The sequence below is a fragment of the Xenopus tropicalis genome, chromosome 1, assembly GCF_000004195.4.
Source record: "Xenopus tropicalis strain Nigerian chromosome 1, UCB_Xtro_10.0, whole genome shotgun sequence".
NCBI classification, from domain to species: domain Eukaryota; kingdom Metazoa; phylum Chordata; class Amphibia; order Anura; family Pipidae; genus Xenopus; species Xenopus tropicalis.
The window spans coordinates 124,129,959-124,150,536 of NC_030677.2; the positions used below are offsets into that span (position 1 = coordinate 124,129,959).

At 37.5% G+C, this 20,578-nt stretch overlaps 1 protein-coding gene across 5 annotated transcripts in view; it reads left to right on the top strand.

Moving 5' to 3' along the window:
- The window catches only part of frem1 (FRAS1 related extracellular matrix 1), a 74,833-nt gene that overhangs the window by 12,274 nt on the left and 41,981 nt on the right, over positions 1–20,578 (top strand). For 4 of the 5 annotated variants that reach the window (XR_001925426.2, XM_031890525.1, XM_031890523.1 and 1 more), the window contains exons 2-13: positions 4,182–4,650; positions 5,603–5,697; positions 6,718–7,019; positions 8,161–8,360; positions 9,830–10,153; positions 10,755–10,863; positions 13,467–13,598; positions 15,751–16,095; positions 18,043–18,185; positions 19,044–19,240; positions 19,648–19,738; positions 20,017–20,184. Coding sequence is in view for 4 of the 5 variants with exons in the window: in XM_031890525.1 (XP_031746385.1) it covers positions 4,423–4,650; positions 5,603–5,697; positions 6,718–7,019; positions 8,161–8,360; positions 9,830–10,153; positions 10,755–10,863; positions 13,467–13,598; positions 15,751–16,095; positions 18,043–18,185; positions 19,044–19,240; positions 19,648–19,738; positions 20,017–20,184 (2,334 nt within the window). In the remaining variant the exon portion in view is untranslated. The remainder of the gene's footprint in view (positions 1–4,181; positions 4,651–5,602; positions 5,698–6,717; positions 7,020–8,160; positions 8,361–9,829; positions 10,154–10,754; positions 10,864–13,466; positions 13,599–15,750; positions 16,096–18,042; positions 18,186–19,043; positions 19,241–19,647; positions 19,739–20,016; positions 20,185–20,578) is intronic. The other variant, XM_031890521.1, reaches the window with a different exon arrangement.

The window sequence follows — 20,578 nt, forward strand, 5'->3', positions numbered from 1 at the left end:
CAACCTAAATTAGCCATCTACAAGCTGCAGAGGTCTCCATGTGGGATATAAGCATAAGGAGTCAGGTGGCATGAGGAGTGCAAACGTGTCCAGGTCATTCTATAAGTGCCATATTTTTGATGGCCCAGGAAAAAGGCTCTGATTTTGCTGTGTTTATGGCCTTTGGCAGAAGAGGTACATTTTAAATGGCTTAATTTCCAGTGAAATGTGATTCTCGAAAGGTTTGGATGTAAGACATCTGTATCTGCTTGTGTGCTGATCGTGTGTTTGTGCAATTAAAGCTTTACTTGAATCCTTTCTTTTAAGAGCTTATAATTACAGTATGTTTTCTTTGTAACTTTACAGTATCAGTAGCAGCACTTCTAAAACTGATGAAAGGTCATTGCTGCACTAATTAAATGTAGCCTGGGGAGCCCTCAGAAGCACCGCTTGTAAACCATTTCATTACATTTTCTTACCGTAATACAAAGGATTTGTTAGATTGACCCTGGTAAAATTAAGTTGCTGAAACACTGAACGAGCATGCATTCTAATTTTTTTTCTTATATATAATATATAATACAGATGATATATGAAACCGTTGCAATATAATACAATAATGTTTTTTTTTTATATTATTTATTCTTACAGTATCTGCCTTCCTCTTTCAAATGGGTCACTGACCCAGGCAGTTAGAAACTACTGCTATGTGAGCTTGCAATTTTATTATTATTGTTACTTTTTATTACTTATCTTTCTTTCCAGGCCCTCTCCTATTCATATTCAAGTCGCTCATTCAAACTACTGCCTCATTGTTAATGTAAACAAGACCCTAGAACCAGATAGCTGCTGAACAAAAAGCTAAATAACTGAAAAACAACAAATAATAAAAAAGGAAAACCAATTGTAAATCACCTCAGAATACCATTGTCTACATCAGGGATCCCCAACCTTTTTTACCCATGAGCCACACTCAAATGTAAAAAGAGTTGGGGAGCAACACAAGCATGAAAAATGTTCATGAGGATGCCAAATAAGGGTTGTGATTGGCTATTTGGTAGCCCCTATGTGGACTGGCAGCCAACAGGAGGCTCTGTTTGGCATTATACCAGGTCTTTATGCAACCAAAACTTGCCTCCAAGTCAGGAATTCAAAGATAAGCACCTGCTTTGAGGCCACTGCTCACGAACCACTGGTTGGGGATCACTGGTCTACATCATACAAACTCCTATATGTAATAGAAGCAGCTAAGTCTGCCCAGGAGCAGTAACCCATAGCAACCAGATAATTGTTTTTGAATGCTACCTGCTGATTGGTTGCTATAGGTTACTGCTCCTGGGTAAACTTAGTTCCTTTTATTACATAACCCTATAAAATTTGAACAGCCCCTTTAAAAGTGTGTTGCTAAATATTAGTCCATCAAAGGTACTTTATTTACAGTGGGTTACCATTTCAGCCCTTACAAACATGGGTGCTGAATTGCACAGGTGCAGTTGTTAATAGGAGAGGATAAGCAATTGAAAACTGAAAGTAAAAAACCTGATTAGTTGCTATTTGCACTTAAGTTAGTAAATAAGCCCTAAATGCTGCAATTTGGTTGATGAGGCACCCTCAGTAGCCCTCTATAACTAACTGCAGCTAAAGAGGAACTCCACCAAACACAACTTAAGTTTTTGTAAAGTAAACTTAATTTCAAGCAACTTACAATCTACAGTGGTGTGAAAAACTATTTGCCCCCTTCCTGATTTCTTATTCTTTTGCATGTTTGTCACACTTAAATGTTTCTGCTCATCAAAAACCGTTAACTATTAGTCAAAGATAACATAATTGAACACAAAATGCAGTTTTTAAATGAAGGTTTACGTTATTAAGGGAGAAAAAAAACTCCAAATCTACATGGCCCTGTGTGAAAAAGTGATTGCCCCCCTTGTTAAAAAATAACTTAACTGTGGTTTATCAATTTCAATTTTCAATTTCAATATCAATTTCTGTAGTCACCCCCAGGCCTGATTACTGCCACACCTGTTTCAATCAAGAAATCACTTAAATAGGAGCTACCTGACACAGAGAAGTAGACCAAAAGCACCTCAAAAGCTAGACATCATGCCAAGATCCAAAGAAATTCAGGAACAAATGAGAACAAAAGTAATTGAGATCTATCAGTCTGGTAAAGGTTATAAAGCCATTTCTAAAGCTTTGGGACTCCAGCGAACCACAGTGAGAGCCATTATCCACAAATGGCAAAAACATGGAACAGTGGTGAACCTTCCCAGGAGTGGCCGGCCGACCAAGATTACCCCATGAGCGCAGAGACAACTCATCCGAGAGGCCACAAAAGACCCCAGGACAACATCTAAAGAACTGCAGGCCTCACTTGCCTCAATTAAGGTCAGTGTTCACGACTCCACCATAAGAAAGAGACTGGGCAAAAACGGCCTGCATGGCAGATTTCCAAGGCGCAAACCACTTTTAAGCAAAAAGAACATTATGGCTCGTCTCAATTTTGCTAAAAAACATCTCAATGATTGCCAAGACTTTTGAGAAAATACCTTGTGGACCGACGAGACAAAAGTTGAACTTTTTGGAAGGTGCGTGTCCCGTTACATCTGGCGTAAAAGTAACACAGCATTTCAGAAAAAGAACATCATACCAACAGTAAAATATGGTGGTGGTAGTGTGATGGTCTGGGGTTGTTTTGCTGCTTCAGGACCTGGAAGGCTTGCTGTGATAGATGGAACCATGAATTCTACTGTCTACCAAAAAATCCTGAAGGAGAATGTCCGGCCATCTGTTCGTCAACTCAAGCTGAAGCGATCTTGGGTGCTGCAGCAGGACAATGACCCAAAACACACCAGCAAATCCACCTCTGAATGGCTGAAGAAAAACAAAATGAAGACTTTGGAGTGGCCTAGTCAAAGTCCTGACCTGAATCCTATTGAGTTGTTGTGGCATGACCTTAAAAAGGCGGTTCATGTTAGAAAACCCTCAAATAAAGCTGAATTACAACAATTCTGCAAAGATGAGTGGGCCAAAATTCCTCCAGAGCGCTGTAAAAGACTCGTTGCAAGTTATCGCAAATGCTTGATTGCAGTTATTGCTGCTAAGGGTGGCCCAACCAGTTATTAGGTTCAGGGGGCAATTACTTTTTCACACAGGGCCATGTAGGTTTGGATTTTTTTTCTCCCTAAATAATAAAAACCCTCATTTAAAAACTGCATTTTGTGTTTACTTATGTTATCTTTGACTAATAGTTAACGGTTTTTGATGAGCAGAAACATTTAAGTGTGACAAACATGCAAAAGAATAAGAAATCAGGAAGGGGGCAAATATTTTTTCACACCACTGTACATCATTTAACAAAATACAGATTTTCATGGTTTTTAATTTAATAATATGGTTTGGAACAGTTACCTAAGCCTGCCCCCTGTTCTCCTGCTGATCTGGCTACTTTGAGACACAAATAAAATGTTATAGTAGTTGACTGTCTTCTGCCTGCCTCCTCCAAATCCCACAATTCCTTGCACACAGCATGTCAATAAGGAAAGAAACATCACAGTGCAATCAATTTTTTAGACCCTCCTCCCTTGCCAGGATTTCAAAAAACTGTTTTGTAGCTGGATTTCAGCATATAATAAATTGTATTTATTCATACTTTTTGAAGAAACAGATTACAGTGATAAGGGGTTTCTGTGTTGTGTGGGGCTTTTTAACAAATTTTGGTTTGGAAACTGGAGTTCCCCTTTAAGCAGCATTTTACTGTCTATTTTTGTTGTTGTTGTTGTATTGCATTATAATTTGTGAAGTATTTAAGAAAAGGCAACCTGGGGCAAACCCTTTGTTTTAACATACCAGCTACACACTTCTTAAGAAGGTTATAAGACAAATGAGAGAGTCAGAATAGTTATCTTTCAAATAAAAGTGGCAGCAGATTGGCGACAGTTGTTTGAAGCAAAAAGGCGTTCGACCCCTTTGTAGCAAAGCCAGCGCTTGTGCTTAGAATGAAGCTGAATAGACGCATTACATCCTGGTACAGGTGCAAAGCATTATGTGTGCGCCACAAGCTGTGCATAAAAGTCAAGTTACTACTAATTCTTTAATTGTGCGCAGGATGAAAGGCTCCTTTTTTTTTACACATTAGTCTGTTCAGTCAAGGCAATGATTCCATACTGAATTAACATGTGTGTCCTCTCCTCGTTTCTCAGGATTACAAAACCTCAAGAAGCGCGTTAATATTTGGCGATGTCAGGAATGCTCAACGAGTTTTATTAACGCTCGGCAGCTTCCTGAAAGGGCTTGTTGTGCTTATTAGATACAAGGAGGGGCAGCTGTGGATGTTACTGAACTGGTGACGGATGTATTCCTGCTTCTGGATGGGGTGCTGCTAAAGAATCGTAAGGAGAAAAGAAAAACTTCCTTGTGGATGTTGTGTTTCCCACAAACAATATGAAGCCTTCTATTGTATACCCAGTTTTGCTGTCAGTGTTGCTCACAAGGGGCCTCTGCGCCTCCTTTATCAAAGTCAATCACGGAATGAAAGTTATGAAAGGACAGAGTGCATTCCTCTCAGAAAGTGACCTGCAGTTTTCCATCCCAAGGGAAAAGGATGCCTGCAAAGTGGAAGTAGTTGTTAATGAACCCATTACACAGAGAGTTGGAAGGTTAACACCACAGGTATGTCAAGTGCAAAAAGTTTTCATGATTTATTAATTTTGATCTTGTTAATATACTGTCCAATATTTTATATGAATTCCTGATCAGCCTCTACTACAGGTTAAATGAATGTGTGAAATAGTATCTGACAGTGAGAGCAATAAAGGAATACTTTCACTGGAAAACATGTTTTTTCCAATACGGATTTGTTAATAGACGCTTCTCCAGCAGAATTTTGCACTTAAATCTGTTTTTTTAAAAGAGCAAACAGATTCTTTTATATTTAATTTTGAAATTTGACAGGGGGTAGATACGTTCTTAGTTTACCAGCTGCCCTTAGCCATGTGACTTGTGCTCTGATAACCTTCAGTCACACTTTACTGCTGAGCTGCAAGCTGGAATTATATCACCCCCCCCCATTTTTCCCCCAGCAGCCGATCAGCAGAACAATGGGAAGGTAGCAAGATAACAGCTCCTTGACATCTGCATTGCTAAAAATGCTACCATGCCACCTAGCACTTAATAGTAAAAATCCAAGTCAGGTTCAGCCAAGTCATGACTCCTCCAGTTACAGAGTGAAAAAAATATAGCTTATCTGAAAGCAGTTTCATAGTATAGTGCTGGCTCAGAAAGCTCAGAATCAGGAACAATGACCTGAGATGCCTACACACCAATATTACAACTAAAAAAAAAATACATTTGTAGGCTTAAGAATAACATTTTTAATGGTAGAGTTATTTTTTTGCTATGTAAACTGTGTAATTTAGAAATAAAAAGCACACCATAAAAATCATGACAAAATCCCTTTATGGTTTAAAGGGAAAATCTAGTTTATCTATTGTTTTCTATTAAATAGGCATGTATATTATTTCAACACATACGGTATATTAATTTTTGAAGGGGGAGCTTGTTTGTTTTCCCATGCCTCATCTTTGTATTGCCTAGCAGTATTATCTTGTTTTATTTTTAATAGGTGTTTGACTGCCATTTCCTAGCCAATGAAGTTCAGTACACACACAATGGCTGCCCTATCTTGGATGAAGACGAGGTCATGCTCAGACTTTACAGGTCAGTGAACCGAAATCCATATAGGAGAAGAACCTATAGCAGCAACATTGTACAGTATTTTCAAGCAATATGGTGCCAAACTAGTGCAAGTACGAAATATAATTTCAGTTATCAAAAAGTAACAGAAAACAAATCTACACAGTTCTGCTCCTGCCATAAAGCAAGTTGGAGGCTGATACATTTTTTAGTGTGTAGTGAGATTTTAAGGGGTATAAAACACAGGTAATCACTTGCACCTAAGCAATAGGCAATTTGTGCTTAAAAACGTATTAACCAAAGTTTCTCTCGAGTTTCTTACCATATGAATAAATGGGTTTTGATTATGGCAATATGGTGTAATGGTGTATGATGTAACATAGAGTAAGAAGCTGCATTCTCTAATCCAGCACAGTTTAGCATGATGGCAGAGGCTATTCCTCCTCCACCCACCCAAACAACTCCTTCCAACACTCACCCCTTTGCCTGTACTTTATAAAAAAATGCACATTGGGTTTGGCAACCATTTATGGCAGCTTGACATATCACTGCCAGAGATCTGGGGAAAAGATTTCAAGCTGCCAGCAGTTAAAGTCAGGATCAAACTGGTTTCAAGATGCCTAAGTGATTTAAGTGACTTTTATTATCCTTTAAAGGACAAGTCCACTTAAATTCACTAGGGGATGCCAATGTCTTAGGCACCCCCCAGTAAATATAATCTCTTACCTTAGACACTGGGCCAATGCTCCTATTTGCTTAAAAGTGCATTGGCCCAGGGTACTATTCCTTTGGCCACCATGCCAATGTCCCTGTGATCTTTGCTGTTCTAGACAGCTCACATGTGCAGTAGAGCAACAAATCCAAACTTCAAAATTAAAGTTTGGCTTTTTACTTGTTGCATGTAAAAGGTTTATAGAACATTAAGAAAATGTATATTTAACATATATCTGCTTTTTAGTTGTTTCTGAGGGAAATAAATCTCTTTGTGTAACAGTTTGATACTTTTTTTTAAATAAATCCTTCTTTAACTGATTTCCTTTTCAGATTTACAGAAACTGAGACTTTTACTGAAACCTTCCTGCTGAGAGTGAAGTTAATAGAGCCTGACTGTAATATCATACAGCTGGGGCCTAAAAAGCTTGAAGTGCCAGAGTTTTATGGTCTGTCTGACGTTATTGATAAGAACATACTGAGCTTTGACTATGACAAAAGAATAAACATTGAATGTACCATCAGAATATCGTCTTCTGAATCTTTCCTTCCTGCACACGGTCAGCTTGTGACGGGGGATCCTGTGAAACAAGAACCACGAGGAGATCAGCCACACAGCTTCTTCCATGGATCAAGTAAGAGTTATTCTATGCAATGGTGCAAGTACACACTATGCAGCATCCATGTCGAAAGAAGCTGATACTATTATAGAAGCTTATGGCCATGACCATGTTATTATGGGGGAATGAAAACTATACATTATTTATTCTAGCAGCTTTTTCTGTCTCATAAGTAGTTTTATGGTAAAACCATAAACATTTTAGTCTTTTATAGTCTAGAGGGAGCTTGTTTCTGATATATTGATGCGGTAGTCATGCTGAGAAGGAAATAGCAAAGCAAAAATAGAAACTTCTTATGACTGCAGATCCAATTGCTTAGTTATCTTTCAGTATGCCAAAAAACATGCCCTTTAATATTATTTAAAAGGGCAGTTGTGTAACTATGGACGGACAGAAATATTGATAATTTGAACAGACTTCTTCTAATATAATACTATTATATTTTTTATTGCTTTTTATTTTCTGCCAATTAGAAGTTCAGATTGTAATTTATATATTTCATTTGTAAAGTGTATCATCTCAAATGGTTTTAGTAAACATTAACATGATACGACATGTTCCTATAAGCAACAGAATCTTATGAATATCACTAGTATAAAAGGAAAAACTTGTTTTTTTTAAACATAAACATTGACAATTTTTGAAAGCTAATATTTAAAAAAAAAATATATATATACGTTACACAATATTGAAAAATTAGGTGGGACCATTTTGTGTTATAGGTGGTTTTATGAGCTAGTGCTCATCTTGTGGAGACATCAGACATTCATTTTCATGCAAAAGGTAGCCATACACTTTAAGATCTTCTCATCTGACTTAGCTAAAGGAGCGGATCTTCTTCCGATATGCCAGCCTAAGGTGGATTGGTTTTGGCCCTAGGGCCAAATGATCAAATTAAAATAGGGGGTATATGGACTGTTAGACCAAGGGTTCCTTATCCTACAGGAAAATCAAACCTGCCCAATTGCGATCTGGCCAATTTTAGACCAGATATTGGTCGGGTAGGCTCAGTTGGGGGTGCCCATACATGGGCAGATAAGCTGCTGAATTGGCAGCTAAAATCTGCCATTGTATGGCCACCTTAACTTTTAGCTTTTACTAACTTTTCAGATACAAACAGCAATGCTTACTTTGAATTTGATCTCCTATTTTATAGATCAAAAGCCAGGACCTTTGTGCAAGAATGGAGGCTGCATACAAGGTTTAAAGAGGATCCAGAGCGTTATAAAAATGAGTTGTGAAGATTTCCTTGTAAAGGGCATCCGATACCAGCACTTGGATCCTCCATCTCCAAATGTTGATTATATCAGTATCAGGTTGGATCTTACAGACTCAAGGAGCAAATCACTTTACAAGGTATTAGTTCTTGTATTTTATCTTGCAGTAAAACCACAATTAGGTCAAATTATGTAAAACTCACTTGCCACATGAATCCTGCACTACCTATTAGTATTGGCCAATGTGTGGTACTAACGGGGGTTGTTCCCAACCTTTTATACCTGAGAGCCACATTCAAATATAAAAAGTATTGGGGTGCAACACAAGCATAAAAAAAGTTCCAAGGGGTTCCAAATAAGATCTATGATTGGCTGTTTAATAGCCTTTTGTGGACTGGCATCCTACAGAAGGCTCAGTTTGACCTTACACTAGGTTTTTATGAAACCAAAACTTGCCTCCAAACCAATAATTCAAAAATACACACCTGCTTTGGGGTTACTGGGAGCAACATCCAAGGGGCTGGTGAGCAACATGTTGCTCGCAAGCCACTGGTTGAGGATCACTGTACTAAGGCCTCATTTTTCTGTAACAATTATTACAAAATTATTTGGCAATTACTTTCCTTTATCTGTACAATGTCTTTAGAACAAGAAATTTCTTACAGGTGTTATAAAAGAGAGAAATAAGAAGAGAATTTTATCAGTGTATAGGTGGGTGGATCCATCTGAGTAATCCATTCATTCAGTGAAGCAAACTGGTAACTGGAGGACTAGTGAACTTTTTATTGATGATATCAGGCCCGGACTAGCAGATGCCAGAGGGCTGCTGCAAGATGCCATAGACAGTCACTATTTTTTGGTCCTGGGGGCTGTTTGGGGCCCTGCATACTTAAAATGCCAGTGCCTATTGTGAATCCCAGTCCAGACCTGGTTGATATGATCAAAATGTGATATATTTTTAGTAATTTCCTGAGCGCAATTTAAAAATGTTAAGATATTGCCCGAGAGGCTGGTCATGCCAAAATATAAAGTGTCATAGTGCCATTTCCAGTACATACTAATATCAGATAGGGACTTGTTAACATATCAGTCAAGCTGGGTGTAAACTGATAGCTGAGGACCACACTTGGCTGTTGATGTGGTGCTCAGACAATGGGCCTGTATAGAACTCTCTCTTTCAAGAGCTATGCAACACCAAATAGTTTTATACACCTCCTTTCATTGAAAAAATAAAAGAATAAAAAAGAGTAAAAAAGTAAAAAAAGAGATGTAGACAGTTACATAGAAGCAAACGTGAGGTCCAATGGTTAATTTAAGATGAGAGATTTAAATATGACAACTATAGCATGTGTGGAATGTTACAACATCCTGGATGCTGCAGTGTGTAAACTGTCTACTACAAAGCTGCCACCCAAGGAAAAGGAAATAATAATAATATACGATGTATCAGCTTGGGGTAACTAAATAAAGATGTTTCTGTCCACTTCCAGCAAGAAAGAGAGAATATTTATTCCTTGTTAACTCCTAACAGTTACAATGCCTCCTGTTTCTACATGTTGCAGATGTTTGTGTTATAAGACTGTTAACTATACATGCATTTCCTTGCAGTCAGAACATGCTTGGATTCCTGTTCTCATTCGGGATGCTGTTCCAAATCAAATCCCCAAAGCCAACTTCATGTCTATGTTTATCTTAGAAGTAGATCAGTTTGTTCTAACACCCATCTCAACTGCAACACTGGATGCCGAGGACAGCGAAACAGCCAAACATCTTCTGGTCTTCAATATTACTTTACCTCCAAGCAAAGGGTTCATCACACACTTGTCTGACCATACCAAGCCCATTACATCCTTTACATGGAAAGATCTCAATGAAATGCTCATAGCATATCAGCCTCCGAACAGCAGCCACACAGAGAGAAGAAATTTGGAGGTAAATAATCCATCTGGTGCCTTTTAGAAGCACATAAATACTTTAGTATGTTTCAGATGACATTTAGCAAAACAGCAACTCTTGGATTATGTATTAGCACAGAGGCATTTACCAAAGGGGTACATTTTTGGGCAGAACGTAAGGTTTTACACCAGTGCATCAGTGGGCCTTCTTTTTTACCAATTTTCATTTATATGAAGATTCATTTATTAGTGCAGTGCACGAAGTGCAACATTCTGATTCATTTGCCACAACTGCACCCAGTGCACTTCATCAAAATGAATATATTTTTTTATGCAATTTATTGTGAAGCTGTTTGTCAGATAAAAGACAATCAGATTTTCTTGGTTCTACAATCTTCAGGTTTATATTCATTACTGAAATAGAACAGGCACATTTTTTTTTTATTCTTAGCGCCAATCTGTATATATTATTTAGCAGCTAAAACGAGAATTGCACTGGATTATTATGCTTATTATGCATAGATGGCTTGTTTTTATATATTTTACTTTACAAGTAGACTTACTGATTATGTCTCTTCCTATGGTTATATTTGCTTCTGCCTCCATTTAATGAAAAATGTACATTGCACATTTAACAGGTGGAGTTTGAGGTGCATGATTTCTTTTTTGAAAAGAGTCCTCCAATTACAGTGCATATCTCTATACGTACGGCTGACACCAATGCTCCTCGCGTTTCATGGAACATGGGTATGAATTTTATGATGTTAAACATTATGTAGTATGCACTGATGTTTTTAATTATTAGTAATTCAAATTCAAATTAAAGCAAAATCAAGCAGTTTTGACAGAGAGTATTTAAAATTAGTTAATATTTTCATATAAATGTTGTGGTCCAGCTCATCCCCAGTGAAAGCACACATTATTTTGAATTATGAATATAAGGCTAGCTTAAACACACAGATTCCTCAGTTAAAATGTATCTGTACTGGAACTGACTTTTTGCATGTCTTTATGATTCTCCTCTCAGTAGTGAATTGGTTACGTGCACTCTTTCTACTTAGAAAGCAGGTCAGAACTGCAACAGACACTGGCAATTTTTATTTATAAACACCAATATTAAAGGACATGTAAACCCCACACACAAAAATGTAATCGGTGAACAGCCTTTGAAATCTTACCACACTGGTGTGGTTAATAGTAAGGCTGTAACATCCCCTTAGATCACTTAGATTTCCTTCTCCTCCTGAAACCCACTCGGTCCCCTCCTGCAGGAATTTGCTGTGACTTATGGCTTGTGAGCAGGCTCAGTTGTTCTAAGCTCAGATTACGAAACCCGCCCCCCAGTCTAGCAGCCAGTGAAGAGATGGCATTGCTGGTTCCCATAAAAATTAAAAGTCTGATTTAATTTTTTTCTCCTAACCTCCTCTCCTGAGCTCAGCTCAAACAAAGCAGAACTTTTATTAAAGACAGTTCTGCCTGTGTGAGCCTGTATTCTTGATGAAATGTATGCTGAATAAGGGTCTGTATGTGTGTATGCTGTTTGCAGATTTAAATGTATCTGATTATGTATCAGAGGAAAAATGTCCACCAGGTGAAAGCTGCTATTTGCTTTAGGAAAATGTGATGGTGCTAGCAAACAGAGGGGATATATGCAGTACAAATGATGCCATTTGGGTGGGGGAGATGTGCCCAACTGATAAACATTGTAGGCAAATGTAGGCTTTACATGTCCTTCAAGTTCTTTGCCAGGATTTTGTCTAACTGATTAGCAAGCTTTCTGCCATTTCTGGCACTCAGACACTAGGCGAGCATTATCTTGGCACAGCAAACAGGGGACAGTATGAGGAATGCAGTGAACTTTGTTCGCTTAAGAGCTTGGCCCAAACAGCTAGATATTCAAAAACCCTAGGATAGGCTTAACTAAATGTAAATGTTCCACAAGGCTGTGGATTTATCAACTCCCAGAGTTAAATGACTCTTGGGGGCACATTCATTAAAACACGAGTTCGAATCCTGAATGGGATAAATTCGGATTGGATACGGAAATTTCTGAAGATCGCAAATATCACGAATATGCTTACGAAAAAAACGTATTAGTCAAGAAAATATTGTATCGGTGATCCGAAAATCACAACATTTTCGCATTGAACGATCGTAAAATGCTGACATTGATCCTTCAGTGCATGATTTTGGAAGCCTCCCATAGGAATCAATGGCACCGTGCAGCTCCAACCTGGCCCAAGGAAAGTCACGATAACGAAGCTTGAATGAATCCGAAACTTTCGTCCTCGGCGCGACAATTTTGTCACAAAGTACGAAAAAGTTGCGCAAAATACGAAAAAGTCACACAAGGTACAAAATTGTCGCAAACAATATGTGCATTACGAAAAAGACGCATTTGGAGCGTTCGTGGATTAGTAAATGTGCCCCTATGAGTAGCATTAAATAACGGTTTAATATAATAAACCATTTCTCTGAATACCAATTAAACAGGCCACTATGCAGTACTACCCACTCTCCATGCTCCTTAGTGCAAGTGTCTAGTATGTACTAAAACATTCAATGTGCGCAGTTGGACCATAAGATAGAACAATATGTAGATAAAGTCTTCTTATCCTTGAGTTTCCCACCACATATTTTATATACAAAAGAGGTTACAAAATCAGAAGTTAAGACTATGTGACAAACCCAGACAATTAAATAAAGATTCATATCACAGCCCTCTACTATACCTTCTATAACACTAATAAATCTCCAAATTGCAAGACTACAAAAGGATCTTTGTAGGACAGTGGCACGCGGGGAGATTAGTCGCTCGGCAAAAAATCTTCGTTACTGTGGGCGACTAATCTCCCCGCAATGCCATCCCACTGGCAAGAATGTAAATCGCGGGGATGACATACGCATGTCTCACTGCCCTTAAATATGGTTTAAGGGTGAAGACACATGGAACACATATGTGGTTGTTTGACATAATAAACACAAGGGGCTTATCCCCCGCTTGCATCACTTTGTGTGCCGGTACCTACTTCTTTCTACTGTGCTAGGGGAGTGCCATCTCCCCAGGGTCCATGCACCAGGTGGGATCGCTAATAAAGAGGAGCGGGAGTGTTCGTGTACATCTCTACTAGTATATTTTCATGGCTCCAACCCCCTGCACTTCTTTATGCATCTCCTTTGTTAGCCCTGAAAATATAACAATTTGTAAACAAAAGTCTCTAGAATACTGTCTCGTGGGGATGAAACTACAGAAATAATGAAATTCTGTCAAGAATTCTGTCTGAGTATTCCTTCAAATTATTTAAATGAGGTATTTTGTATTTTTATTTCTATCTTTTTGATTTAAAAAGGTCTGGATTTACTGGAGGGCCAGTCTCGACCAATTACATGGAAACAGTTCCAAATTGTGGATAATGACAACATCAATGCAGTTCGTTTGGTCATTGTAGATGGATTGCAGCATGGACGTATTACTCTGAGAGGTACAATGGGCTTTTTCATTACAAGTACATTAGGTTATTGTATACTATAGTTAATTAGCAAATCAATTCATTTTGAGAAGACAATGAAGACGAAGTAAGGTAAATATTTTTTCCTGTAGTGTTCATATTGGTTGATGTTCTTATTACAATGAGAGATCATCATGTTTGACTTATACCTTACATTATTGTAAGTAATAATCTGACAGACATCTGTCAAGAATAATTGGCTGAGTATACGTTGGCTGGACTACATATTCTGGGTAACACTGGTAAACATTTCCTTGAGCAGCCTGCTGAAACAGTGGTAGCCACTCATAGTATTGAATCATGGGAGGTAGCATGCTGAGGCTCAGTCAGTACACAGGGAAAAGGTCAAGGCAGGTGGCAGGCAGAAGCAGAGTCCAGTACATAGGCCAGAACCAAGAACATAACCAAGACAAGAACTCAGTACCAAGGCGGGCACTCAGGAACACTGGCTTTTTTTTTTACAGCGAAACATGGCAAAAAATTTTGCTCATCACTAATTATGAAGAATTCTCAATTTTTTTATTTTTTAAATATAATCTATGTTTGTGGGTTTAAATGATTTTAGTAGCCTTGGGGTGTTAGCCTTGGGGAGTGCTGCCTGAGGTGAGTTTCTTAACGCGCCTAATGCAACAGTACCCCTGGTGCTCCACATTGCAGGAAGACCCCTTGTCTGAAAAACCTCAGGTCCAAGTATTTCAAATAATATAACCATACCTTTGCTTCAGTTTAAATGTCATATTTTTCACACTCACCTGAAGGTCTTTATGGAGAATGACACTGATTATGCCATTTCACATTAGACACAATATCCCAGAGTTGTTAGGCACTTATGAGGTTACAGTTTGCATTAATTAATTCTGTTTAAACCCTACATAGCAAGTCTATAATTTCACAGAGATGTCAGCCTGACGTACATACCACATAATCTTCTGTTAGAAATTCAGAATAAATTGAATTTCCAGAGGACTGACACAAGTCATTGAACTGAAAAATTGAGAGATTAGGACAAATCACTTTTTTTTAACACCAATAAATCTGACTGGGCTCGACTGAAAGACTAACACAACTGGATATCAAAGCTGTGTGATTTCACTGAAAGTAAGAAAAGGTAGGAGTGTAATAGGGAGAGTTATAATTTTGTGAAAGATAGCAAAGGAGATGCGGTACAAAATGGAATGTGAATTAGAAGGGGGTATAATTATTTTGTATAAACTTCATTGCCTAAAAACCTTTGAATTCTTTAGTTTGTTTTCCAAAATAAAAGTAGTCATGCCCAAAGAAATGGGGTCCCCTGGAACCATTTTGTATTGACTCACTCCTTCCAAAATTCTATTGCAGAATGGCGTGTCATGAATCAAACTTTGCTGGGGTCTTGTGGATTTCTTTGTCTATTTTCTGTGCAGTGGTTAGGGAATATTAAATGAGCATTAGTAACAGCAGTTACACTTATGTACAAACCAAGGTTGCACAGGGAGGTATGGCATTTGTTTTCCTCATTTTTCAATCAATTTCCTATTGGTGGGGGGGGAAAGGAAAGCATTTGGGCTTCTATTTTCCTATAATAAAAACACACTTTTGTTTATGTTGCATGCTAGGAGATAGTCATTAACCCCTAGAATCATGGTGGTCACAGCCACCTTTTCATAATGGTTTTGGAACTCACCTCTTCCCCTATTACAAAGGTTGAAGAGACGAGGACTTTATGCCTTATAATTACCTTACCTTATCATTTTTAAACTTTTTCTGCGGGGCCTATCAGTCTGTTCCAGGGTGTCTATGGCATGGCGCCATTGCTTTTTGTTACTGTCTTTATGTGCCATTTGGCTACCAGAGGTTTGAAAACAGAGCCTGTAGGCCTAAAATTGCCTCTAGGCATATATATATTCCAGGCTCACGAAGCAGCTGCAAAATCAGTACCGGCACTGATTAAATAGCTGTTTGGTACTGATAAGTAAAAGTGTCCAGTATTTTGTGGCTGAATAGGTGCTTTCTTGTGCCAGATTTAATTTATTAGTAAAAACTACTTTCTGCACTGAAAATTTTAGCTGTGGCTTTTTAAAATTAACCCAGTAATAGAAAGGATAAAGACGAGTCTTGAACTTGAACTATCTTACTCTTTTCTCAGGTGGGAAAGGATTTATATTCACAGTTAAGGACATCCAGGCTGGAGATGTTTGCTACCATCATGATGACAGTGACACTACTAAGGATTTTATAGTCTTCAGAATATTTGATGGACGTCACAGCATACGACACAAGTTTCCTATTAACATCCTACCAAAAGATGATAGCCCTCCCTTCCTCATCACAAACATTGTTATTGAGCTTAGTGAAGGTCAAGCTGTCCTTATCGAGGGATCTATGCTTTGTGCTTCTGATATGGACTCTAGTGATGCATACATACGTTTTAATATCACTAAGCCTTCTGTAGCTGGAGAGATTATAAAGAAGCCAGGACAAAATCTTATTGGTATGTCTATCTTGCTTATCATTTACTTCAGTCTGTTTTTTATTAATTGACTGCTTGCGGCATCTTGAAGATCTCTTTAGTACAAACACTTCTGAAAATCTAAGATTTTCTGGATTGGAGTGGCAAGTTCACAGAGTGCTTAAAATAAGCTGTAGATGATAGCTGTTATATTGCTTTGTAACTTAGGAGATGAAACAAATATAGCTCAGCTTATATAAATCTGTTTCTATAAACTTTTACTGCCTTCAAAAGAATATGACAATGCTGTTATTTAAAGGAACAGCAATTAAGTATATGTGTGATTACACTAATTTAACATACACAGTTACAAAATTTTGTGTTCTCTGTATCATTTTATTCCCCTTAGTGCACAAAAATAGCACTTACAATGTCAGACTTTAAATAGAAACGGAAAGGTAGAATCACTAAGGGTTCTAAATTATTAGGCACCTCTTAGTGATTCTAGTCACTTACTTCTGACCCTCCTCTTCTTCAAAAAAATGAACTGGCCTGGGGTACTTTTCCTCTTAGTGCCTGTGTTCCAGGCACCCCTGTGTTTGCATATGCACAGGACAAGAATCTTGAAGAATTTCCATACTGCACATTTGCTCATCTAGGGCGTTACAGGGGATGCTGGGATACCAGCAAAATATGGACATGTGGTACTGAAAGCACAACTACCCCATGCCAGTGCATTCTTTAGAAAAATAAGAAGAGCGCTGACCTGTGGTTGGAAGGAAGTGACTATATTCGCTGGGTGCTGCCTAACAACCTGGGACCCTCAGTGATTCTACCTTGTTGTACAGTACTGCTGGATCCCTAAACATTCCTCAATAGCAATTTGGTTATATGTACCTGATGGTGTTTTAGTTTGTAAATAGAGAAAATAGTGTTAGAGAATGCATTTATATCATGTGTTTCATAATAGAGCTCATTCAAAAACAGTGGGACAGTTTGCAAAGTGCAAAAAAAACAGGCACAGGTTACGCAGTGCAAGCACCCGCATGACCTTTTCTTATGAATACTGTGCTGATAGCTTTCGGCAGTGCTGTACTGATGAGGGGTGCAGGAAGTGGGGTCATGTAGGTGTTTCCTATCCTGTACCATATGTTACACATCACTTACAAGTGACATCACAAAATGCACAAAGGTTAGTGAGCCAGCAGAAGCATTGTGCTAAGTGCCTTTCACCTGCTTGCCATGTACTCTGCACCATGTTCCATATTTTGAATCCACTATAAAATACAGAGCACTGTTATGCCCCTGACATAAGAGATACGTCGATGAGCACAAAGGTGCATGATTTTGTGGCCCTCGGTGCACTTGTGTGCAGGGCAATTGTAAATTATACTTATTATCCTCTTTATTTCATTCAATGTACCATAATCATAGGCAAAGTGTTAAATACCATATTTTAGCATTCACTTGCACTACTCACCTGGATACTGGAACATATATAGGCATATTTACTAAGGCAGTACAAAGTGCAAAATATTGTTGCATATTGCAATTTTTTTCACAGAATTCCACCAACTTGCTCATTATTTACCAACACAGGCACTTTTCTCATCCTTGATAAAAACCTAGTTATAAAGTTTCAGCAATCAGTGTATCTATATGGTATCAAATACAATGGTAGCATGTGATTCAAAAGATGCAAGTCAATTGTGTATACCTGCAACACATTAGGGGATCCTAAATCTCCCCAAGGTAGGTGATAATTCCATTGCATCCAACTGCATTTTTGTATGTGATGTTTCATTTGCATGGACATAATGGAGCAATATTATTCTATGATATTTATTATATGCTGCAATAGTAGGGTCTTTTATACTTTCTCTCTTTCTTTACATTCTTTACTTCCATAGTCTAGTTAGAGGTTATATAAAATGGCCTAGATTTCGGTGTCAGCTTTAATTTATATTTTGTTTTTTTCCTTTTATAAAGCTTATCCTGTCACAAGCTTCCTGCAACGAGACTTATATAACGGTTTCATTTATTATCGCCATCTTGGAGGAGAAGTATTTGAAGATTCATTTGATGTTGTTCTGTCTGATAGCCATGATCCACCAAACTTTTCTGGTCCTCAGGTACCTATGATTAAGTTTGTATGCGCACGAAATGCACCAGGTGTAGTTGCTTTTAATGGATGAAATAAATTGAGCTTTAACTAGCATTCTGTGGTTGTCCGTTGTGTTAGAAGCTGCTTCTAAATAATTGCTTTTAGACAGAAGTAGAGCCAAACAAATTGGCAACTATAACACAAAGGGGTGCATGAAACTAACAGAAAATGTCACTAGGCTGAACAATTCAATCACTAGGGGAGTGGGAACCCTATACGCAACCAGTTTCTTTTAAAGAGCTCCCTTTTAAATAAACATTTAGTATGATGTAGAAAATAACATTCAGAGACAATTTACAATTGTACTTCATTTATTATTTTTATGAGTTTTCGTTTATTAAGCATTTTTGTTAAGCAGCTTCCATTTTGGTATTGCAGCCGCTATCTGGTTCCTAGGGTCTTATTTACCAGGCAGTGGTTTGAAAGAAAGGAATATCAATAGGAGAGGACCTGAATGAAAATATATATTGTTTGGATGCCGGGGTCAGTGACCTCTATTTGAAGGCTGGAAAGAGGCAGAAGAGGAAGGCAAATAATTAAAGATAACAAATAAATAATGAAAACCAATTGCAAAGTTGCCAGGAGTAGGGCTTTCTATAATATACTAAAAAGTCAACTTAAAAGTTAACCTCCTTTAAGTTAAAGTTTAAATCAAATAAAGTTTAGATTTAATCCCCTCTCTACAGTTAGGGCCAATTAAATCTGAAATTTTCTAATAAGGAAAAATTTGTTGTATCTCAACATTTACTATTACTATGAAGCTTGTGTTTAAGTTCTGTAAGAATTGTTGCTAATTATAAACATAATGGACATCTTGTACTTTTAGGCAGTAATCATTCATATTAGCCCCGTGGATGACCAGCTGCCCATAGAAGCACCTGGAACAGTACGACATCTGATGGTAAAGGAGAATGAGGTTGTTTATATAACAAAGAAACAACTGCATTTCATAGACCCAGAGTCACCTGAAAGAGAACTTATTTACACAGTTGCTACTCCTCCTTGTATGGTGCCAACCTACAGGTAATATCAGGTTTCTAATGGTAAAAGTTACATTTTAGCATGATCATGGGTACTTTAAAATCTAGACATCTCTGAATTTCAGATCAGCTTTTTGCCAAGAGTTAATTTCATTAACCTTTATTTTTCTTTATTACTGAAATTTTTGGCCATCAGTCTTTGCAAGTGAAGCAGTCAGTTTATTATTTTATAGTTTGACCCTCTTGTTGCATTATAACATTCCTATTATCTTTCTAATATCTGAGTTTAACAAAGTTATAGAGTTATGCTTTTTACTATTACATCAAAAGAACGTATTGTTCATTGTTTACAAATAGCAGGTATGAGTTGAAGAAAAACAACTGCTAAAACAATTTTTATATGATAAGTATCATCTGGAACTAAATTTGTTGTAATTTATTTCCTTGCAGCAGCTTAGATGCGGGGAAGATAGTTCTTGTAGACACTATACTTAAACTTGGAAAGGATTATGCAGGAGACACAGCAAGAACATTTTCACAGGTAAATTCAGTATCTTATTTTTGTTTTTTCAAACAACCAACTGTACATAGAAAAAAATATTACACACCGAGGAATATACAGATAAGGGACCTAATTCACACATAATTATGTACTTTGCTGCAGGGATATTAGGAGATGTTATATTTTAGAACCGCATTAATTTGAGAGAACCACTATTATTTTATGAAGACCAGCAATATTTGTTAATATAATATTCTGTAGATCTCTTTTATATGTATATCTATCTTAATTTAATAGCCTGGGGATTATTTTTATAGCATGCTGTGAATCACCTCAAAGTTGCTTACATACCACCAGCTAAAGACATTGGGCCAACTCCTCTACATGTCCAGTTTATATTATCAGTGAGTAACCAACATGGAGGAACAGTTCAAGGCATCTGTTTCAATATCACTATCCTTCCAATAGACAATCAGCCTCCTGAGGTATGTTAAAATTCGTCTTAACTTATTTAAGGTTTTTTCAATTAAATGAATTTAATTCTAGATTTACTATTTACTGGTAAGTGATGTGTGTTTTTGAGTTCAGATCACATGTCTAATAATGTCAGTAAAATGATGTTTGAACATAATAAAGTTAATTACCTTATAATAAAGTTTCTGAGGGTTCTTGTTGTCATGTTGAGGAATTCTAGAGTTCTTCAGAGTCGGAAGCATTTTCTACAACCTAGCACCAGTTTCTGAGATACAGTCTTATATTCAAGCAAATACCCTGCTCATAAGGATTAAGCTAAATAAAAGTAGAACAGGTTAATGGGATTCTACATTACACCACAAGCCAATATGCTTTGTTTATGATTAAAATATCATGAGATTGCAT